This window comes from Rhyacophila brunnea, unplaced genomic scaffold (genome assembly GCF_057557595.1).
Source record: "Rhyacophila brunnea isolate RB1 unplaced genomic scaffold, BYU_Rbru_1.0 scaffold_3, whole genome shotgun sequence".
In the NCBI taxonomy this organism is placed as follows: Eukaryota; Metazoa; Arthropoda; class Insecta; order Trichoptera; family Rhyacophilidae; genus Rhyacophila; species Rhyacophila brunnea.
In genome coordinates, this window is record NW_028232965.1 from 9,248,070 (window position 1) to 9,274,266 (window position 26,197).

Here is a 26,197-nt window from a genome sequence, read left to right on the forward strand (position 1 = left end):
ACACTAAACACTGTGTCCATATTACAGAAATATTTACAAATCTCAATACAAGGAATTGATGAAGATTTCGTTCTTTTTTTCAATTTAAAAAAATCCAAATTCTATTTAAAACAAAAATTAGACAGTTTTTAATTTATATAAGTTGCCTTCGATTTACGAGGTTTACAAGAGTGACTGACGATTTATAAAATAGAATTATTTTAAATGCTAAAGAAGATACTTTGATATTGATATATTATATACACAATTGTTATTTTAGAATGAATAATATTTATTTCAATATGAAAGTACAAACCTATAGGTATGTGAAATAGTTTTGTTCAATAATCAAGTGAATATGTGCAACCTATTTGTGTCCATTGCGAAATTAAATCCATTAAATACTTTATTCTATTTTCAAATTAATAAAAAGCTTTAGATGTCAACAAATAACAGTTTAAATATAAATATAGGTACCTACAACATATCAATGAACGTTATTATTTATACAATTTTGATTATGTGCGTATTGCTAAATGTTTGTTTGTGGTACCTACTTTATAACGAACTTACCTAATATTAATTAAGTTAGTTGATTTATATAATATTATCTACGCATTATTAAAAATTATCCTTGAATACACAATGATTACATTCTTCCGTCTTAAATTCTTATAAACATATCTTTTGTTATAATGAAGAATTATTTACAGTTCTTTTAATAACTGTTTATATGTGGGTTACCTGTATTATGCAATAATTATTGTATCCGTTGAAAATTTTGAAGATTTACATCGTAAATCCGCAAACGTCCGTTCCACATACAAGTAATAACAACTTACCAGCAACAAAGCGCGTAATTATATTGTATTGTGGAAATGGGAGGTTTTGCTGATTGTTGTACCCATAATTTAAAATTGAAAATTTATCGATATCCCAGTGATTTATTAGTTTTGATTTAATTAAAACCATTCTATTTACACTACTATAGTAATTAATTTTGATCTACGCCTAGAGGAAATCTTGTGAACTATATTGTGTATAGCCACATTTCAAGGCATATTTTCAACTAATATGTAGTACAGCTGAATTGGTGGAAATATAATAAAAATATAATATGCTACTCTGGTTAAATTATGAGACAAATAATAGTATGTACATTGCAACATTGATAAACTTTTATTTTATAGCCACCGTCTTTGACATGTTTTATAAATTACTTATTATGCATATTATATTATGGCGTATGCAATTTTTGTGATTATTTATTTAAATATTCTTAATAATGAAGTTTATAATATGCACATGTAATTATTTATAAAATTTAATAATTATTGAGTATTGTTTGCTACAAATGAATCTGTGATATGAAACAACTTACAGTTGATTTAATTACCAGTCTCATTAACTTTATCACGTTCATATAATATTATATTAGCATCGCTTATTTACCTAGAGTAGGCTTTCTTCAACCTCGTTGATCTTGATACTATACCTAGATAACCTTATCACATAGGCATAAATATCAAATAAACACGAAAAAATAACAACTAAATGTACCAATTTATTTTATTGTGTGAATATCGAGAATTAATACTTTTTTTTTTTTTAATGAGTGACATTTTTGGAACAACTATAAATAACAGACTTTAAAGTGTACATAGTATATATGTATATATTTAATATGACATATAAGTATAAAATATATAAGTAAAAAGTAAAAGGTAGCACCAAATAAACATTTTACAATATTAATTGTTCCATACTCTGTCACTTTCAAAACACTCCCAAATAATTTATATTGTCTTATACTTGAGAATGATTTATTACTTATTAATTTAACTATTAAATGTTTTAAACGTTCAACACTTTCTCCTATTTATATATACGTACTATTAACTGTTCTATATTGTTATTTTTTCAATTAATATCCGGTTAAGGTACATAATTTCTAGCAATAAAAATTTCATCACAATGTTATCATAAGATAATGATTTTTTAAGAAACCAATTATCATTAAAAATACTATGATTTAAAAATCTAAATTAATTTGATATCCAAACAATACCAGTTTGTTAGTACACTTTTATGGTAGATACCGTTAATTAAAATATTATCACAATCTAAAGTAACCACCTTAATGAAATTAAGCTAACGATTTAAGATTTTATGTTTTATAAAGACTAAACAATTTATCTTAATTATGAAAAATCAAATGCATTATTATGCTGTTTAAATGATAAATTTTATTTGTTTTTTTTTTCTTCAAATAAGCATAGTCGGGCAATTAAAAAGTTGTTATAGCAGTAGCTCGGCGTAAAAAATGTTTTGGTTCGATTCCGTTGAACACTTTATAATGTAGATAAGATTCTTTTTGGAATTTGAAACATGGTTATCAATCATCATCATTTCTGCAATCCGAAGATGATCTTGGCATCTTTCGAAGAGATTTCTTAACAGTTTTTTTATGATAAAGAGTTGTTAACCATTCGTTTAACCAATTAAATAAACCACTTTGAATTATACACCAAATTGAAATTACTATAAGTAAGTGAATTTTAGAGACTCGTGGATTAATTAAATGATATAATCCACTTGTCCACCATTTAAAATACCACAATTATACAATTCGATTATTGTTTACGAAACATCTACATTATAATTAATATGGACACAAATTGTATTACGTAGCTAGTAAGACCCTTGCCCCCCCCCCCCTCCTGGGTGCGCCACTGTCCTAGAACGCTGAGTCGTTTCACCAAAATATGGAGAGAAAAAAATACAAAAACCGCTAAAAAGTAAAGTTTAGAAATATACAATTAAAAGTTAGAGATATACTTGCCAAATATACTTCGCATTTTATAGACAGTGTATAGATGGCGCATAAATTTAATGTATATAAATATATCGTAAGAGCTTAGCATCGTAGATTATCACTTGATCATCTACAAGAGATGCACTCTACGCTTCTTCTGTCTTATAGTAAGAAGATATTTGAGCAACCTGGAAAGAAGACTGATCACTTGTGAAATATAAGGGAGAAGGACGTGAGGACATATGCCTTCCAGGCAGAGTGACATTATCAAGAAAACGGCTGAATTAATAATGACTAAAGCAACAAGATCAGCGCAACATCGCTTCAGATGTAAGGAGATTGTTGTCAACGTCTATAATTTTAGTAGTCACAATCCACAGTAAATCGCAGGAAGGATGTTATGAAAATATATATTTATATCTTGCAAGTAAAAAAATATAATATATGGTAAGGTTACAAAATTTGTACTAATTCTTACTGCTCTGATACAAAAATGTAACATATCTACAGATGAAACTGTTTTTAAATGTGATACTAATCTAAAACATAATTATCACGCTACTAAAACATTTTAACAATTGAATTTAAATGGTAGGTAATAAAAATGGCCACTTAATTTTGAAAGAAATAATTATTCTCGTAAAGTAACTGTTACAATGAAAAACGCTACTTCAAAAGTAGGCTTTGCCAAGGTCATAAGATTTATAGACAAATTCAACCTTCAGTGATTACATTATATAATAGATAAGTATTTAAATGTTAACAATATAAATACAAAACAATAGAAATCTTTCCCATCAGATGCTATTATTTCGATGATGGTTTGAAGTCGGAAATTCTCTCTCAAACTTAATAGTCCAAAATTATATTAAGTACCTACCTACATTATATGGAAAGATATTTATAATATTATTTGTATTCCATTATTTAGTAATTTTACTATAAATTATGCCAAACCTAATCCGAAATGAAGTCTGTCTGTCTGTTTGTTTATTTGGTTATAACTTAAAAACTACCGGACGAATATTGATAAATTTTACACAGTTAATTACCTACAGTGTTTTTTCATAATACTATTTATCACAACCATGTTCTATCTTAATAGGATCATAATATGGGCCTCCACAGAGTGAAGGTTTCTATTAAGAGATTTTTGTTTTTACAAGAAATAGATGTTAGCCACTTGCTCAACCTATTAACCCATGACATAATAAATAAGCAGGCGCGTTAACCCATCTACTAATTTAGTATCTGAATTTTCTAAATAACATAAGACTCTTCTGTAAAATATTGTACTTTGCGGGTAGAGAAACGCGCGCCTAGAAATCAAACAATTTATAATACGAATTAGTAGATATTATTATGTCTTCGTTGTGTTTATATATATTTTTTCAATTTTCGTATTTTACAATCATACAATTTTACAATTATATCGATATGGTGAATAGGTATTTACTTTTTTTACTATTATTATATCAAATATTAATTAAAATATTGCAGTAACAAAAATGGTACGTATAAATATTCAAATTTAAATCATACGTGTTGTAGATTCTTCTATGATATGTAAATATATTAAACAGAAGAATCTGCTTCATACAAAAATGATAAACGATTAATGTTAATTGAATAATCAAAATGTACTTACATTGTTGACGAGAACTCCACAATAGTCTGCTGCGCCATGTGGGGCCAAAAGGTTGATTCCTAGCTGCATAAAACTACTTCCGTTTCCGTGCATCATACATGGAGCAGTTCTGAAATAATACAAAATATTACGTAGGTAAGGAGTCTTAAAATATGCATAGTTCTAACGTTTACTTACTCGTACATACATAAAACAACCGCTTCCAAAAAATGAAGTATTTATATTTAAATCGTTAATATTTATTTTCATAACGAAATACCCTACAAACTAAACAACGGCCAATTTCAACCGTTTAGTCCAGATTCATTTTCTTCAGTATTAGCGGACAAAACCAATCCTGGTCATTATTCAATTATAAGGACTATTTAGTTACATTATATATTGTTTTCGCGTTATGCCCAGCATGCACCTCTCCATACCACGTTGTGCAACTCTAAGTTTCTGGATCTCTCTTTTACTTAGGGTCCATGTTTCACACGCATATGTGATCACGGGAAGCACACACTGGTTGAACACTTTGCGCTTTAGGCACAGTGGAAGGTCACTTTTGAAAACATTATTCAGGCGGCCAAAAGCACTGCAGCCTAGCTTTACTCTGCGAACAATTTCATCAAATATACATCCATCTATACGGGCATAACGCGAAAGGACAAAAAGAGGAATGAGTGGATAAGGAAGAGACAAGGGTTTGCGATGTATTATAGTTTATTAAAAGCCTTAAATGGAGATGGGTTGGACACATAGCTCGAAGAAGAGACAATCTTTGGACAATTCTAGTCATCCAGTGGTAACCAAGAAGTACAAAACGTCCGCAAGGTAGACCTAGAGGCCGCTGGATCGATGAAAAAAGATGGCAACGCAATGCACAGGACCGAGAGAAGTGGAAGCAACTTGAAGAGGCCTTCATCTAGCAGTGGATAGATTCAGGCTGATGATGATGATGATATTATATTGTTTTGTTTTAATTAATAATATTATTATAATGACTCTCCATCAAGAACTGACAATAAACACCATTAAAGTGATTGAAAGTAAGTATGACAGCGATTTTCTCCCCAAGCTTTATGTATGGTCTAGCTAGGCTCTAAAGGTAGTTTAAAATATTTTACGAGTAATAAATAGCTGATAGCAACTTACTCACTTTCAGGACTGTGTCTTATATTTTAATGCAGGTGTTGATTGAAAAGTCAACATGCGAGGTAGAATATGTGATACTAAGCGATAATATAGGCGATGAAAGGTGACATTCAAACCTTTGACTCACGGATTGGGAGAAAAAGTAGTATAATGCAAATTTTTAATGTATTTTTGTATGGGTATAGTTCTTAATATTATAAGTATATTGTATTTAATTATATGCACCAATGCGTCGATCACAATTGACCGGACGATCGTGTGATGGATTTTGATCGATGGTGCCATAGGTGGTACATAAGAAATGAATCGTGAAAATATAAAAAGCATGTAGGTACATTCAGTTGTAATATAATATGGTTTCATTGACATTTTGAAAGGAAATCATTTACCATCCCCATTTTCATTTCCTTAACCAACTTGCGTGAGTGTCGTTTTCAAAGTAATCATGAAGAACCCGGTGTGACCGTATATAATTTGATTCGTATTAGTACACTCACGACTTGCCGCAATAGTAAGAGAAAGAGAAAATGTGAATTAACGCGCTTTAAACTGAGGTATATTTTTCTTTTACCGTCGCGCAGGAGCCTCTTTGTACTTTGACAACGAGTGTCCAAAAGATGACCAAAACTTTTCAAGTAGATAAATGTCGTTATATTTGTGACATCGGTGTGTCCTTAGACAAATATAATAAGATTTTTAAGTTCAAAAATAACAATGGGAGAGTGTGGTAGATCACTGGCGGTTTTTATATTGGATAGTAGATCACAGCCTAGTTGAAGTTGGATATCCTTGTTATATTATATTATGACTCAATGTTAAGTATTTTTATTGAAGATAGATATTTCGTTTTGTATAGTTAATTGTAAAAGTGAAGCCTTTTCCAAAATACATGATAATATTGTATAACCGTAGTACCTGGTGTCAATTCAAAACTTCAATATAATTATGAATAACTGTGTTTTTAAAAGTTTTTTATGAAAGGGTATTCGATAAAGTATTAAACCACGCGTTTTTAGGTGATTTCAGTTATTTTCAAAATAAGTTTATTATAACATTTACTTATAAAAACTGATTTCATTTATCACGTCCTACGATAAAGTAGGCCAAGTAAACCACATACCGTATAATTTTCTTTTTGTAAAATAAATTCAATGCGTACTGAACAATGGTAAAATAATAATCATAAATTATTGTTATATTGGAAACGACAACAAAAACCCATGGGAATATGTTTTATTTACGCATTAATGAATTATGTTTAAGAGATTTTTTAATGCAAAATCTGCAGATATCACTACTATTCAATTTTAGTAAACATGGCTTTGCAATAACAAAACTATTCTTTGGTGGTAAAATTATCTATAGTTCTTATTAGCGTGAAACTCTTATGCACAAAATATATTATTATTGTTAAATCCAATAACTGATAATTATAATAATTTATATTGATAATTTTATTAATTATATTAATACTCATTTACTCTGAATAATAGGGTCAAATGCAGTGTAAAAATAATCAAATAAATCGAAACAGATTCAATAATTATTTTCTCACAATTTAATTAATAGCATTCTTTTTATATCGAGCATGGGTATAGGTCAAACGAATGCTTCAATAATTTAACAGACAATTTCGAAACCTGATGTTAATTTCACGAGTCTCATAAAAAAACTATTACCATTGTCATAAATTAAACTAATTTATTGATATTGGAGGCTGTATCATAGTATACTCAACATGAACACTTTATAATAATTATTGACATGCTAAACGCATTTATAAAGACTTTCTAAGTGTCAATTTCCATAAAATCACATGCATCTGTAAAGTTGCATTGGCACGGATCACTTTGGATGATCGTCGTGGATAAAGCATCCAAATTTATCAGTGTAAATATATTAGGGGGGAGGGGTAGTTGTTGCGTTTGTCAACTATCCTCGTTAACATTTTATGTTCAGCCAGGTTGCGTTTAGATGTGTCGATGTGATATTATGTGGGTCTTTACAAAAAAAAAAAACGCGCGTGAGCATTTATATCGTTTTGTATTTGTCGCAATTACACTTCTGGTGATATTACATGACAGGGTATACAAATGTATATTAATCTATGTACACGTACATGTATATAATGATTCTTTTGACTCGATATTTTAGGAAAAGACTAGTGTCTCGTAATGTCTATAATATAGATATTATTCTATAATATACTATGCTCTCTTGACAACCGACGTTTCCGTCTCGTGGCAGTTGTAGAGTTGAGTAAAACCTTTAGCAATTACTTATGCATTGAACAATAAATCATCGGAAATGATAATCTGGGGAGAACAATGAATGTAGCTCAACCTATTCTTTTTTTCCCTTTAGATGAATCCTAATATGTTCATCCAAGCATCTTTCACGCGCACGCGCACTGTGTTCCTCCTTAAATACTATCATTTTGACAATAATATAATATAGTGATTGTAGTAAACGAAACGTTATGTTTATTATTTTAAAAGTTAATATCCGCCATATAATAATGGTTTTTGATGATCATTTGGAAAATATGTTAACGTTACTTCAAAAGCATTTAACCCATTAGAACAATTAAAGGGAGAACTATATATTGACGCCAATGAACGTCACTTTCAAAACCCCTGATGAAATCGCATGATCTATCCTCGATGATCCTCGTAGGTAGTCATATAAATGCGCCTATGGCTATCAACAGTGCATGCATCATATAATATAAATTTATATAGCCTTTTCTTCTACACGAAGAGTAGCATAAATCTTACCAAAACATAAAGTACCTACAATAGTAAAAATATATATACTTAAATTAAAAATAATATATACAATACAATTATATACAATATACATCGTGATTAGATAAATAATCATTATACAAATTGATAGCTCGAAACAAAATGTTAACGAATTGTACAGCTCAATTTCCAAATGGAGGTATAAAACATGACAATGGATGAACTATTTCAAAACAAAATGAATCCTTTCCATTTAATAATACATATAAGAATTTGGAATTGGAATTTGGAACATGACACTGGATCATACAGATGAGCTTGGGGCAGTTGAAGATTTAATCAACAGTGTAAACAAATCTAAAATTTTAGCAGTTTGAATCGGTTCTCTTTACGAATTCAATAACGAAAATATAAAACTGGTATTATATGGCTTAATGTTACCTGAAGTCTCTCGCATGGGCAATTCCACTGAATGACTGGTTGAAGTTGATTCGAATTGTCATGAATCCGGCCTTACATGTTGCCGTGACAATTGGAGAAAATTCTATAGCCTGTTCGAGACCCTGAAAGAGAAAATTTTCATCATTAGTTTTCATTGGGAACAATGAGGTTAAGGGGACACATCAATGATATTGATAAATTGAATTAGGTAAAGCACAGAAAGAAATATACGGATTGGTGAATATCGCTAAATTCGCAACGACTACTTAAAAATTGATAATTAACAAAATATAAATAAATATATAAATAAAGCATAATAGAAATATAAAGTATCTATGTAAGTGCTCGTCCGTAGTCATTTGGCGGGCGCGGTGCGGCGACGTCTTGCAAAACTCAAACGTATAACCGTGTGTATTATGCCCCAAAAAACACACTGTCTACGAACATTTTACACACGGTTATACGTTTGAGTTTCGCAAGACGCCGCCGCGCGACCACTACGTTCTTGCACTAATAGCTGCTCATTAAACCAATTTGTGCAGTTATAATATAACATTATTATTTCACTGTTGTATTTCAAAAAGGTTTTTATTAAGGCTATACCTCAGTTGAGGCATGGTCTAAAAAGATCGTGGCTAGGCGATGCGCGGATTGTGCAAATGACGCGTGCCGAACGAAATATAATTTGTCATATAAATCCAACATGCGTCCGTTTAATGTTTTGTTAATTGTTCTATTCGTAACAATAATAATATATTCATTAACATGTTTTCTTTTTCAAGTAAATGGGTAACGTTTTTTTACTAATCTTTACACGATTTAAGAATTAATACCCCCGTCGCCATCACGAAACAAATTGACGTGTTCACAGCTCAACGTCGCACCTATAGTTGAAAATTATTTGCCGTTTCACTGAAGTACCATCTTAAGGCTATTACTTCAGTTGAGGCATGGTCTAAAAAGATCGTGACTAGGAGATGCGCGGATTGTGCAAATGACGCGAGCAATATAATTTTTCATAAAAATTCAACATGCGTCCATTTATTGTTATGTTATTGTTATATTAGTAATAATAATATTATATTAATTGACATGTTTTCTTTTTCAAGTAAATGGGTAACGTTTTTTAGTCATCTTTACACGATTTAAGAATATATTCCTCCGACGCCATCACAAAACAAATTGACGTGCTTACACCTCGACTGTCGGTCTCCGATTGGCGACGAGTGAAAAATGTCGTCCCACCTACTGTTGAAAATTATTTGCCGTTTCACTTATGTATGCTCTTTTAAGTAGAGAGCTGAGAATATTCTGTGTTATTCGAATAAAATTACATACCTACATCAAATAATGAATATAAACATCAAAGTCTATCGATAATCATTGATATATATATGCATTCTGATATATATAATTTAAATTAATTAAATGTACTCTGTAAATTCGCTTGCTGTGTGTGGTTAATAAAATATATTTCCTCAATACTATTGAAATAACGACTGTAGATAATAATTCTATTAACAGTTGTGGAATAGCATACACCGCCTTAGGTATCACTAATTTAATTTTACAAAATAATCTCGAGGTGAAATCTTACAACCTATCCTTACTAGCTGTAAACGCAAACACACTAGTAGAGCTTTTACGATCTTGACTTGTAACAAAAGCTGAGGTCATAGAACTCAACGCTGATAAAAATTATATTATTACTATAGGTAGGTGTTCACTGTTCAGAATATTATTCAGTCGATGCTTCACCCCCCGGTGGACAAGAAGAATAGCGTAATTGGATAAATTATTTACCTATCGATTTAACTTGGAGATTGTATTACCATTACGATGATATGAACTATCTGGCCCGAGCAGTGGGCAAGGATGGAAAATACTCTGAGCAATTTGAATGATTGCCCTCCTCTAGAGTCTAGAATACAGCAAACAATAGATTAGAAGAATTCCTTGAATTTGATTATGGATACTTGTTTATATTTTCTATACTAAAAACCTATTTCAAGAAATCATAAATAATATAATAAGTGATCGACATTGGTATTGGAAATATAAGAATCTTACACTTGCGTTTAGAGGTTGTGTTTGGAGCTTACCTTAGTTCATACAATTCGATAGACTGGGCTACGTGACGTAAAGTCCATATGAAAAAAATTGAGAATTATTTGAAACATAATCCGACCTTTATTTACGTCAAGACAGATGGCGCGCTGTGGTATATTTTTTAAAACCTTTGCAGACTGTTTTGTAATTATTATCTGTGTAATACATTCCTACACATACGGCATCTCTCGTTGGCAAAATAAATTATTTTATAGATTATGCAATCAAGTGATTATATAAATAAGTCAGTATGCAATTAAAAAATATTTTTCTTAAGAAGGTAGACTTCAAATAATCGTCTAGTATGGAGTCTTCGCCACTGGCATATCATACACTGTCCACCATTGTACCCTGAGTATGGAAAAGTTACACGTTCGGACAGATTTACAGGCTTGTCAAGTTATGCTTAATATTGAAGAAAATTGATAATCATGATGACATTGCAAAACATCCAGATCACTTTTGATAATCTGAATGGAACGGTATCCCTTAAAATGTTGAATAATTTGAATTTACAGCCAATTAAATTTTACCAAGGGATTTATTATTTACTCACGATTAATAAATGCTGCAGCAACCATAAGGTAAAAAAAGACAATAAATAAAAATTAGTATAAACAATATTGTCTATGATCAATTATTTTCCATGAATTACTATCCAACTACCTATTCAATATTGAATACATATACCAATCATTTGATGTATTCGAATCTGCTACAATAATATTTCACAAATTAAAATTGATTTTATTTGTTATATTGAAATCGAGCTGACGTAAAGATATACCAGTGTTTCTCAAACAGTAGTAGAGTATACTTTTCATAACTTTGCATTTTTTTTTGCACTTTTTACTACACTGATTCGCCTATTTGCCTAATTACCCCGCATAAAATGAGATAAAATGATATTCACTTGTAATAATACATATATTAACAAGAAAATAAATAGATAATATAAAATGTAAAAAATATTTTTAGAATATATTACATCATTTTCATCCTAGAACCGGGAGTACAAAGTTATGAAGAAGCAACTCTACGCATACTGAACAAAATTCAAGGAACTATAATAATTTCGTGAAAAATATTTGACTTATCAATGATTCGCACAGTGGTGGCTCAGGAGAGAATTTTTTCAATTGACAGCTCAGAATTTAAAAAAAAAATGATTCCTAATTAATTGTAAAATGGGTATTTTTAGGAGATACTAGTATGTTGTATGTTTAAGAAACACTGATTTGTGCAAAAAATATTTCGCGCCATTTATTAGAATTAGCTACAGCAGTTTTTTTATCACTGAGAATAAAATATGTGCCCGAGTTCAGTCCAAGCTATAACTTTCAAAATGACAAGAAGGCATATTATTATTTTTTGACACGGTGGCGAATCGGCTTGTTGGATAACTTTCGAGCGTAAAAAAAATATATTATTATATTGACATTTCATTATTTCTTTTGGCTGCGCGAAGACGAAAGTTAAAACCTGATATTCGAAAGGCCATCGGCCGCAGTCAATACATGTAAGTATTTATATCAAATTAAAATCAGCCAAATATTATCAATCGGAAGTAACAAAGTAAGAAAGATAATTATGTTGATATATACGAGTAGAATGTTTTACATTCAAAAACCTTGCAATATTTTTGAGTTAAATGAATTGGTATTTTCTGTTAACTTAATGGGTGTTAATTTATCTCTAAGTGTATCTTAAGGAGGTATGTAACGAAACAATAGGCTTTTCTTATAAATTACTACTACTGTCCACTAGAGACACTTAACGTCAAAATATGAAGCTAAGCAATGCTAAACATTTTAATGATAATTTACATTTTTACCTAAAATTACTTAAAAAACAATATGTTTTTAAATATATACTAACAATTATAAAAACGTTATGATTGTAATATTTGTATTGTTATATTAATCATCAAAATTTAGCTTATTATTGCCTCTTGTTTTTTTTAATGTATTTTATATTCCATCAATTCGAAAGATTTCAATTTACATCTTTTTTATTTATATTTAATCGAGCTTCAATATTGTAGCCATACCCAATCTAAACTCTACGTAAATAAAAAAATCACTTAAAAATTTAAATTATTAATAATTGATGTATTCAATTGCAAGTTATAATAATATGCCTCTTGTTGGTAGAGAATTCACGTCAATAATATAATTATTTTAAATCATATAGAATTAGGTACTTATTGTTGTTGCTTTGAGGTAAACAATGACAAAATAACAAAAATGTCATATTCATAATGATATTATAATATGGTTATCGGTTATATTTTTTAGTAAATATAGTTTTAATAATAATAAAGAATGGATCTTGGGATAAAATACTATCATAAAATAATATTAACACACCTTTTCAAATAGGTATAGGCCCAAAAACAAATCAATTTTCCGATAATTAAGTGTTTATTACATTGTAAACAAAATTGTAAGTTGCCAATGTAAATTTTATCAAACATATTTTTATCAAAAACACATCAAATGAAATATATAATGTGTTGGCAAAAGGGTAATTTTAAAAGGCACCATAACCCGGGATATCTCACATACTAGAATAAGGTTTTTTTTTAAACGGGGACCCGTACCACAACACTCTTTTATTGTAGGTATTAATATATTTTTGTGATTGATTTTAATTTTGTATGTATAATGAGAAAATATAGCACATCACATAGTGACATATTAAACTGCCTTCTATCTTTCATACAAAGTGTAAATACACATTTTTTACACTAATCAGTTCTCAAATATACTTTAAAATCTTCATTTTTTATGGTTACATCCTACTTAGACTGTTGAGTTTATAGTAAAATGAATTAATCTTAATCTAATCATAATTTTCAACATCCTAATTTATATTTTCCAAACCACTAATTAGCTCTTAATGGAATTATTAATAAAAATGATTTTCAATTCAAATATAAGATATTTCATCGAACTTGGTACTGTCATTAATTCTGCCAAGTCACTTACAGGCAAGGCTGTGACAAGCTCACTTCCGAGCGAAATCAACGTCCCACCTGAGATTAAAATGATAATAAAAAAAACGTAATAATATCAACGGCCCACACTTTTACAAATCGAGCAGGCGCTATAAAACAAGCCCACCAAATTTGTTAATCCTTTCATCGGGTTTACTGCCACCAGGAAATGTTTATCGAGAAAACGAAAGTGTGCATAGATGTATGTAATTTGAAAAGAGGTTTATACTCCTGTCTATTTGGTAGCATACTTCTCAATATTGATTAAAAAGTACTTTTACAATAATTATGAAAATACCTAATCAATCATGTATGAGTATAGGTACGTAGTTGAAGAAAATAAACATATCCTATAAAAAATAGTGAAATACACTAGTACTATAGATAGAGTATTTGATTAAAATTACATAAGACGTTTACATATTATTCTTATATAGGGATTCCAATCCCGGGATATTTTCGATACCTATGAATCCCGGGATTGATAAACATAATCCCGGGATTTCGGGATTGATTTTTTTTATCAATTTGTATGGAAAATAAAATAAAAGCGAAAATATAACAGAAAAAATACTGAAAGAATGAAGTTTGATTTACACCCATGTGTAGGTAGCCGATTCATTTTATTTTTTCACATAAATAATTATTAAAAATGAGAAAGATTGGAAAAAACAATGCTTCGCACTTTTAGCAAAGTAATTCCACCATGATAGCATACGTTTTACGGCAATTTCATATTTGGCTGACTAATTAGATTTATGAAGCGGAAAGGCCATAAGTACGCCATGATTATTTTCTTTACTAATTTAAATCTCGCTAATCCATTCATTATGTCTTTACTATCAGAAACAGCAATCTCATATTAAATTCACATTATTATTTATATTACAATATTATTTACTCCATTAAATTTGTGTATTTCCAAGATTGAACGTATACAACGGCAATTTCATATTTGGCTGACTAATTAGATTTATGAAGCGGAAAGGCCATAAGTACGCCATGATTATTTGCTTTACTAATTTAAATCTCGCTAATCCATTCATTATGTCTTTACTATCAGAAACAGCAATCTCATATTAAATTCACATTATTATTTATATTACAATATTATTTACTCCATTAAATTTGTGTATTTCCAAGATTGAACGTATACAATATTAACAATAAATGTCTTAAATAGAATGAATTATACTAGATTTATTTTTGATCGATTTTATCAATGTTATTTGTATATATAAAAATTTTATATAAACAATGGAAAAAATGCCAATCCCGGGACCAGTCCCGGGATCCTGGGATTGTCAAATTGTAATCCCGGAATTCCGGGATCAGAATTTTGGCTCGGGATTGGATTCCCTATTCTTATAAGAACAGAAAACGTAAATAAACTACCCCCCTGAAAGTAGGTACACATTAGTTAATTAAATATACGACAATTTACAAAGTATTATTTTATATTATACATACGAGTTTTACTAAGCTTAAATTTTTTGATTGACCGTCCCTCAGCATGCATCAATGTTACAAAAGCGATCTACACGTTTCAGGTCTGGCATTCTAAAAGACGGTAGAATTTAGCGACTGAGAAAAATCGGGATTTTAGGCGTGTCATATTATGTTCCAAGCTAATACAATACTGAAATACTAAAATATTACCAATTGTGTTTAATAAAATAAGATTATATTATATTTACATATTGATATTTAATTTGTGGTTACTATTTGTTAGTAATTTTTTTAAATGCTCCAAAGATTTAGTGAAAGTAACCCAATTCAGAAAGTTTCAAATTAGTAAAGGTTTTGATCTAGTTCTAAACTGATTTCATACGGTTGTCGTACAAAAGCATGCAAATTTATAATGTTTAGAGAAACTTAGTGAAATGGAATGACCGTACGTATTGTGGGAAAATACTAACGAACAGTTTCCTAAATACGTTACAGAAGAAACCTTAGTTAGATTAATGGTATTAAGACTTCAGTGCACTTTTAAGATTATATTTTAATTATGTAATAAAACAATCACGATTGTTGTAAAATTATTTGATTCAATTTATATTTTACATTTTTATAGTATGCTTATTCTATTTTTTGCCGAAGCAAAATTATATAAATTATTAATGTGTTGTGCATTTGACCCGAAGAGATAAGTTTTACATTATTTATTATTACTTTTCAATGTTGTCGTGATAAACAGATTGGGTAATATTAAAATGGGTATCATCAAGATGGCTCTGTATTTTTTATCACCATAAAATTGGCACTCTTTCATAATAATCACAATAATAAATTTGCAATAGACTTTCAATTTATTTTAGAGCACTCCGAAAAGTTTTTTTTTCTAATTAATGAATCACAATTCGTTTCAAAATTATAATAGTATTGCGATTTTTAATTTAACGTATTTGAATCAACAATACACTTTTGTCATTCTCTTACAGTTAAACAAAATATATACCTTATTGAGTAGGTTAAAAGCAAAAGGATTTTTTTTTCATTAAATTCACAATAAATCGAAGTAGCTTAGTAAATTATGTTAACGTGATACAATTGAATGTATAATATATCTAAAAACCTCTCAGAGAACTAAGTCATTATTTTATGCGCATATCTTAATGTCTAAGTGATGGAGAGAATCCCATTTGCTTTCAACCGATTCACTTATAAATATAATTAACAAACCGCATTACTACATGATTTTGATATCAGTTTTTATATATGTTAATTAATGCTCAGTTGGCTACGGCCATCTAAGTAGACTAAATCAGTATTTATCGCTATTAAATTAATGTTAATTAAGTACTATATATTGAGGTTTATCTTCATTTTTATGTCATTTTACCAAGTTTTGGTAGTTAACACCATTAAATTAACAGGTTTTTGATCGATTCTAAATTAAATAAAAATGTCACATCTGTATAATATTATATATAACGGTTCGAAGGATTCTGATGCTTTGAGGTAATTAATAACCCTCATCTATGACGATAATATCCTTACCATGTGGTATAAATTTTAAATATATTAATCATCCACCTTATCTTGAATTAAAAATTAATGTTGTTATCTATAGGTTGAATCAGAAAAACAATATTTTGTGCTTAGCTATTTGTATTGGACTTTTTAATCGCATTTCCTTAATTTTGTTGTCGAATAATCCATATATTATATATTGTATTGTATATAGACATTTCTACTGAAATATATATATATTAATATTGTAATACCCTCTTTCGACTATATATTAGGCAGATTTTTAATAAAATATTATAGCTGTCGTGCATAATATGTTCACCATGTCAATAGGACCAATCGGTACAAGTATATTGGTATATAATATAAAAATGTTGAAATTTAGTCAAGTATCAAAGTTATCTTTACAATTTAGATTCAACTATTCTGTAAAATCAGTATAATTGCAACCGCACACAGCCGGCAGACGTTGAGACAAGTCACAGGCCAGGTATTAATTGCAGGGCCGTGTTTAACATGGGATTCGATTCGGAAAAGTGAGAAGGGTGCCACACTTGCGACAGTCTTGCACATAAAGGGCGCAAAGGGTACACTGGGTGTAGCTGTGGTAGACCAAACATTGCTAGTACGCATCAATAATTATTAATTATGTATTTTATTCATAAAAGGATAACACTTTACAATGAGCTCTCTTTTCCAATAAATATGGTGGCCGTCATTCATTATTTAATATTGTCACAAGACCAGGCGACGAGTATTTACGGGTCATAAAACGACCATGATTGCGAATATCATTCAGTTAGCTCAAGACAACTGGTGCGTGTAGACCTATTACCGCTAAACCACAGTTTATTGATTAATTCAACTATATAGACTGATTCAAAAGTTAGCTCGAGTGACATTAAGAAAGCGGTCGCGTTGCAGGCTTGTAATAGCTTAACCGTCGTTAACTACCAAGTAACTCAAAACGCATATGTTTGACTTTCGTTATGCTAAATCTGATACGGTTTGAGCGAACGTCGCGTCTATTATCAATCCTGAACTTGTCATCATCATTCATCAATCTCAAACATATTAACATCCATCAAAAGTGTACCGTCAATTTATCAGCGCGCGCCAGCCCTCTCAACATAAGTCAGTGTCCGGCATCATGTGTAACCCCCCCCCCCTAGATCAGTAATCCACCATAATTACATTATATTTCGACACATAATATGTAGGTAAGTATATTACATTATTGTCTTTTTATATGAATTAAAATACTTACATATTATTGTATCTTAAACATTGACTTACGACTACTTACGAAAAATTGGGTTTATTTTCAACAAACATATGTACTGAATACAATGTTAATAATAAAAATCAAAAAGATTTCATAATGTGTCTTGTGACATAATACCTACACTATATAATTGCGATAACTTAATCAGCGGATTGAGTAAATTGCGGGTCATTTATTGTCCGCTCCACCGCGTGCGTATTATTTATTCAGGAATTTAATAGCGAAAACAAACACAATGTGGTTTTCATTATTCCGTCTGAGTTTTTTTTCCTGCATTTGCACAAAAGACAAACTAGCAAGCCGAAGGCAGTTGTAGATACCGGACAAGTTGTTGCATATTCAAACAACGTGCGACAAACCACATTGGTCAAAGAGATACTGGCCATATAATAGTATAGTGTTGACAACCGGACAATCAGTTATTAATTTATTTTTGATGACAAAATTGAATGTCATTTTTTATTTGATTATTTAAGTACCTACTATGTTTATTGTAATACAAAAAAAAATTACACATCAACTATTGTCTTTAAACAATAGTATATACGCTTTTACTTCATTTTCAAATACAAGTAATACAATAACTAAAACCCTCTGCAATGCAGTGTTGAAGGGTTGAGGTAGCCTTTCAAGATCCGATATAAATAGTGCTCACTAAAGTTATACGTAAGTATTTGTTTTCATTGAACTAATACTACAATTTACAGATGGTGTTGGTTAGTTTTTAAAATTGAATTAAACCCTGCGAAACCAAGTCATAATAGATATTAGTCAAAAAATACCCATCTATCTATAAAATATCTATAATTATGACATTAAATCATACATAGTTTTTGATATTTTATAGATAGGATAACATTTTATATATTATGGCTTGGTTTTAGCAGGGCTTAATGAATTTAAAAAAAAACTGACCAAGAACATGTGTAATATGTATTCTTAATTCAATGGAAACAAATAAGTGTTAATTAAAAAATGTGCACAATTTCGTCGGATTGCCCAAAGAACACCAAAACTATTAAGGTTTGGTTTAGGCATGGTTTAATTGAAACTTTCAATTTAATCAACTCCATCTGTAAATTGTAGTCTTAGTTCATTAAAAACAAATACATATGACTGACAAAGTTTAATGTGCACTATTTATGTCAAATAACAGACTACCTCTGCCCTTTGCCACTGCAGTGTAATGTCATACTTATGGATAAAATGCGTTAATTGAAAAGTGAGGGTGATAATAATAAGACGATTTCACATTCCATCACATGCATAAGCCCAGCTCTTCTTTCTACATTTTTACACAAGAGGCCATGCATAAAACCTTATAGAGTCAAATATTATATAAAAAGGAACCACGGTGTGCCTTGCGAAAGTCCAAAACGAGGCAGAACTCAATGTAAGTTTCTGACGACAATAACAAGTAATCAACAATTTCCACATAGCTTCAATGCATTTATTGTATTACTCAATAAAACAGTTTTCACCGTGAAGTAAGAAAAAGAAAGCCCATTTCTAAAACTGTTGGTTGCTAAATCAAATTCAGCGACTGGATAAAATTTACACGTGTGTGTGAATCCAAATCATGAACTCAATGGTTTGAGGCAATGACTGACAACTAATCATTTACCATGTTAACCAATTACTTACCTACCATGTTTTTTTTCTAAGCGGAGCTTATGTAAACGTACGCAAAGAAAAACTATTAACCATTCACCTAACTCATTAGGTCCCTGTACTGGTTTAAACGTTCATTAAAAGTTTATATTCATTCTTGTGCTCAGCTCAAGGATTAATCCCGTGATCCATTGGTTTAGAGATGACTGTTCTATCAACCAGACTACCGTGACTTGCTTGACAATCGTTATTCGTATATATTTATATATATATATATATTATAAAACTTCTACATTATCTAATATCATTAATCATTTAACTTACTTATAATTAAGTTTATTAACGCAGGATATAATTCAAAGACACGTTTGAAACGATGTTTCTACAGTAGCGTAATAGTTACACAAAATACCGTTGTATATCTCGAATTGTATTACCTCTCTAAGAAAAATATCCATACTGCGCTATATGAATTCTGCACCGTCTGCATACAAAATAGCAAGAAGTTTGGTCGAACAGTTTTTAAAGACAGCCGGATTGCGTCACAACTCCAGACCGGTTTGCGATTGGCCGCACCCGATACGGCAGTTCTCCGCGTGTAATATGGACTTGCAACTGTGACACAATCCTGCGATGACTTTAAAATATTATTTCCATGAAGTTTTCGTTTCAGATGCCAACGTAATCTATGTTTGGAAATCCTGCTAAGAATCACCATACTATATTTGGCATGTAATACAAGATGGCGCTGTTAAGATTGGAAACCATTTATAGTTTGAAGCGCAATTACTGTCAAAATGATTTTCCAAATTATTCAAATTTTAAGGCTGATTTTCTTCATACTTCCAATTTCAAAAAAAATATTAATGAAGTCAAATGATGACATGTAAGATGTAAAAAAATAATTGAAAAAAAACGTTGTTGTAGTTATCAGCATTACGCAGTGAAATAATAGTTATTAATTAAATTAAATTATACATGCATATTATTATATTTTGTGGTGGTTTCATAAAATAACTGGCCATTTGTGTGACTTCATTAATTACTATGAATTTTTGAAATAATATTTTTATATACGCAAGGTATTTTCTTTGGAAGTGTTAAAACAATGATGATGGTATTAGTTATCTACTTTGTTGGGGGACTTTAGGTAATCTTTTTCTATTATTTTGCATGAGGCACGTTTCTATAAAGTTTATAATAATTAATGGGGTTTTTGCGTTTTAAAAATGATTGTAGAACATGTGTATATTACTTTTTAATATCCCTCTACGGCAGACAAAATCAGTTGTTTAATAAAAGTTGAATCAGTACGATAAAATTTACGTTTATTTAAATTAATAATGTGTATATGTATATTCAGGAAATAAAAAATCGAACTTTGGCCTCAACCAAAAGCATGTCGATCGTAATTTAAAAGCATGATATAGATTTATATTAACATAGATTTAATGTGACGTAAAGCTCCAAACTCTTTATTGAACCGAATATATTGATCGCCTGTGTGTTTTGTATGTATTTTTATGATTTCTAGAAATGCATCTTACAGTTTTCAAAACTCCTTTCTAAAATATTTTCAAATATGTATACCTCCAATCTTTTCTTTACGTGGTCATTTAAAATCAATTATAATATGCAAACTGTCAGATGTGTCAGTCAAAATTTGTCAATTTAACAGTATAATTAAAATTATCTAACTGTATTTAAAGCCAGCCATGGACTTATTAATTGAACTTATTGTATGTTTTATGATAATTAATTTTTGGTAAACTTGACCGATATTTCGTATTATTTGCTAATGTGGTTTGAAAAAAATAACAAATGAGAATATTTTGAAATTGACGCTGGGCTTTCTGTGCAATTAACAGCGCTCGGAATGGACAGGAACGCACCGGAGCGCCGTTGTGGTTCGTGGAATTCCAAAATATACCGTTCCGGCTCGTGGATTCATTTAAAATTGCGTTGCGGTTCGTTAGATTGAGATAATTATATATGAATGTATCTTTTAAAGTTTTTCTCAAAATTAAAAATTAACGAAGTTATGTTGTGCCGGGCGTGCAAGGGTTAAAAATAAAAATTATGACATCCCTAAATTTCTTTCAACCTTCTTATTTTGTGTCGATATGTCCATGCCTAAATGCATTGTCTAAATAACAAGAAACAACCAGCTGCAAGCGTAAATTACTTTATTACCCAAAAAAATGTGCCTTGCTGACACTATTTGAAAACTCTTAAAAAATAAAGTATACATTGTTTAATAATTTCTAAAGGATGAAACATTTCAAATCTCAATACAATCTTGCCTTTGACTTACGCATTGTTAATTTACTTACCTACTAATTTATTATATTATTTTATTCGGAGTGACAAAAATTATTACTTCGCCATTTATTTTCGGGTGAATGAATTGTGTTTTAAAAGTTTTGTGTTTCTAAGTGGATAATCACCCTTACAATTATCGTTTTTAATAAGTACTTTCCTGTGGGATACAAATTCGCCATTTTTACATAATTATATTATTACATATATACCTATATACTATTGTCGCTGGTATCCAAACTGATTTAAGATAATTCTGGCCACACGCACAATTTGATAATTTTGTGGATATTTATAAAAATAATGAAGGCTTAATTACGTAGTAGGTACTTCGTGTAAATCTGCTAAAACATTAGGAATTCTTTCCGGTGGACAATACAGTGGCAACATCTGTTCTGTGATTCAATAATAATTATTATCATCTCAACAACTTGACTTGTGTTAAAAAAATATTTATGATAAGTCGTAAACCCCAATTTTCACAATGAATAATGAATGATTTTTTCTACAAAAATGTGTTTGGGCCATTGATGGTTTGGGCAGAAAATATTGAATAGCCTTCTGCAGAGTTTATTTATTTGGGACGTTCCTATTGTATTACAATTATTATTACATGCATTGTAGCTTGTGACTTTAAAAATAATAGAAATAATACATAGGTAGTGTGGAGAGAACTTTTACTTAATTTTTGTTTGTAAATTTGTTTAAAAAAAATATAGGAATATCCTTTAATAAAAATGTACGACTATCATAATATCTGTATTGTATGTAGGTACCTATTATCATTTCCATGGCAATAATAATGTGAGTAGGGAAGGACAAACAACATAGATTGAATCGTTTAGAATAAGTAGGTACTAACAAATTAGGTACCTATGTGTCCAGTGCGGACATCTAATTATCTTAGGTGGTGTTAGTCATAGATTATTAAATAAATACGGTGGTAGATGTATATTACAATAATGGTAACCAAAGCATCACCATTGTAACATAACATGCATACAATACAATATTAGTCCTTATAATGTTGAATATAGTAGGTACTAATTAATGACAATTTTATATTATTCTATAAGAATCGCGCTTAGCAACCTGAGTTTCACCTTCCGTCATGTTTTATCTTATATAAATGAAAATGACACACCATTGGTAATTTAATTACAAATAATGCTATGTTTACGTTGTTTGGATGACTTGAAACTTTTATTAGATGTAGGTACGGCCTTATGCCCCTTATAGTGGAGAAGGTTCAAAATAAATCTTTGAGAATCCTTTAAAGCTGTGTGGATAGTGGATACTATCCATGGTTTTATCCGATTGATTTCTCAAGACGTATGCTTACATACTGTATTCTGAAAGTTAAAAAGAGAGCTAGGTATTTAGGCTACGTACTTTTTCCAACTTATATCTACCCAGTACAAATGAGAACTCTGCCATTATTGGTACTTAGTATTGATTTTATTATATATTATTTTATAACTTTCTTGATAATCTAAGTTGTTTGTTCTGCCAAGGTGCAATAATTGCTAATGATAATTGGGCAGGAAATAACTATGTTCAACCAAATCGCTTCGGATAATCGTATATTCCACCTGCGTGAGAACGAGTTTATGTGAACGCTATTTTATAAATTCTTGGTATAGGTAGGCACTTACTGTTTTTTCTAATACTATTTCTTTATTTTTTAAACACTATTTTAATACTATTTCTTGATGTTTGATATTCTGTGCTCGTATTTAAATGGAATTTGTAAAATTTTCTATAAGTACGTAAATATTTTTTTAATTTGAATCTATAAGGTACTTATGTGGATATGTTGTTTGTTATGACTAATTAATTACAAACTTATCTATCCCAAATGAGACAGTAAGTTATAATCAGTGACGAGTGGTGGTAGAGGTATCATGCACTGGTTATAGTGGTAGATAAAGTAAAAATAAAGAATAATACAATTTTTGACGGTATACTTTGTTAAAACAAGATTATTTCGCCTGCGGCGCTGACAATCCTTACCAACCTATAGATCCACGTAAGAAGTTTAAAGTTTATTGTTGCATTTTTATATCAAAAGTACGTACGTACGTAAAGAAAGGATTAGCATAAGTACTTAGTTTCGGAAAATTATACAGCGTTCCTGTTCGTGAAATTTTCCATTTCGAGCACTGGCAATTAAAAAGTTTGTAAACTTTAATGAGGTCAAGCCGGTTAAAATTATGGACTGTGTTGCCATTGATAAGAAGATCAGTTCAGATCATGAAATCAAGATCAGAATTGAGATGGTAAGAAATACATACTAAAAAATGGAAAACCTCTTCTGCAATCGAGATAAATCTGAGAACTCGCTGAAGGGAATCAGGTTCTACATTATTATATCTTAATATAGGATTGCAGAGTTGAAATGTATACGTTGCATCGCAAATGTTTTGGGATTAGACTTTTGGCACCGATCGAACCTTCAGAAAAGGATCATGAAAAGACTGATTGCTTTCAAAACAAAGCTGACTCGTTATCAGATTAAGATTTCCTGTACTGATGATCATATTTAAAATTACCCAATAAGCTAAGTTAACTTATAACTACCATTAAGCACACTAAAGCTGCATACTTTCCTAAATAATAAATAGTGTGATTTACAGCAGCTCAAAATGCAGAGAAAGATATAAACTAGCAGAGGCCTACAGAAGGATATTTTATTGGCTACACTACTTCAATAAGTACTACTACTACTAGGCATTTTCCAAGGCGTTTATAATCTAATTCTACTGGTACAGTAATAGGAGATATACTTACTGCAATTTGGTCGCCAACCTTCGATAGAAGACAGTACCAAAAGAAGACAATGTAATCATCATGATATACAATAAGGGTTGATACGTGTGAAATATGCTATTAAAGAAGTATCCTTAAAATAATTTGGACAGCGAACATAGGGATATTAGAAAATATGCTCTCGATTATATTCTCCTTACGTGTTTTTCAGTACCTAAAGTTTAGAAAACTGATGTCGATTGAGACCGAGGAGACTCATGTTAGTCAGCGTTGGCAAGGTTGTCAGACCCAGAGGAAGAGTTTTGGCATAATGGTTCAAAAATAAAGATTACTGCAGGTGACATATCTATTATAGCTTTTGGCCAGCATGACGAAACTCAGAATGAGGTAGTGCAACAGTAGTTAGGTAAATTTATTAGACAAAATATTAACACTTTCCGCTAATTTTTTTTTGTTGACATTTTGCTTATGAAATAAATTATTGTTATTTATAAAAAAAATGTCATAAAGAATAGTATTGTTAATTTAATTTAATAAAACGCCACCATGAATTGATAGTTAATACAATAAAATAAAATAAGGAATAGTATTAATTCATTCACCATATACCTATTTTAATTATTTATTTTATATTTCGTTTATAATAAAAAAATATTAGTAAACCGAAAGATGGTAGTGTTGTTGGCCTCCAATACAAGGTTTTTTGAGAGAAACAATTGTATCAACATTCAAAATTGACTGTCAAACAAATGAAAAATAATGCGAGGCAGTATCATCATACAAAGTTTCACCTAACCAACAATGATCATTACTATTGTATTATGTAAATAGTGTTGACGTTAAGTAAAATGATTTTGCAATGACAAAACCACTTAAATAATCCCTAAAATGACAACGTCGCTTTGCGGGATAAAATTTCGATGTTCTGTAAATTATTAATGTACGTTTTAATTGACATTAAATCGACATGCCAAAAGGCTTAACCGAAGTTGCTAAATATTATTCAAATTGAATAGTACAAAACCTATAGCAATTAGAATTTAATTACAAGCACCAAATAATTCATTCGTAACAAAAAAACAGACGCATCATTATGACCGTGACTGTATCTATTGAAATATAAAATATAAAGAATTATTTTTGTCCAATTTTTTTTTTGTACCATTTAATTATACTGTGAACAGCTAGCTATTTACTATAAGAATGCTGTGAATAGAAAATATAGAAACAGGCAAATTGTGTATGTTTAGGAACCCGACTAGTATTCTAGTATGACAATAATTGGTTTTGCTTTAATAAAAACCAATTATATCGTTATTTTTTTGCAAAACATCCCGTTTCCTGTTCTGTAATTTGTGCATTACTG

General features: G+C 30.1%; 1 protein-coding gene across 1 annotated transcript in view; it reads right to left on the minus strand.

Annotated features, from left to right (window-relative positions):
- The window catches only part of LOC147067849 (uncharacterized), an 83,929-nt gene that overhangs the window by 14,236 nt on the left and 43,496 nt on the right, over positions 1-26,197 (minus strand). The window contains exons 2-3 of the mRNA XM_085952561.1: positions 8,768-8,889; positions 4,443-4,551 (exon numbers count right to left, since the gene is read on the minus strand). Of these exons, the coding sequence (XP_085808687.1) occupies positions 4,443-4,551; positions 8,768-8,889 (231 nt within the window). The remainder of the gene's footprint in view (positions 1-4,442; positions 4,552-8,767; positions 8,890-26,197) is intronic.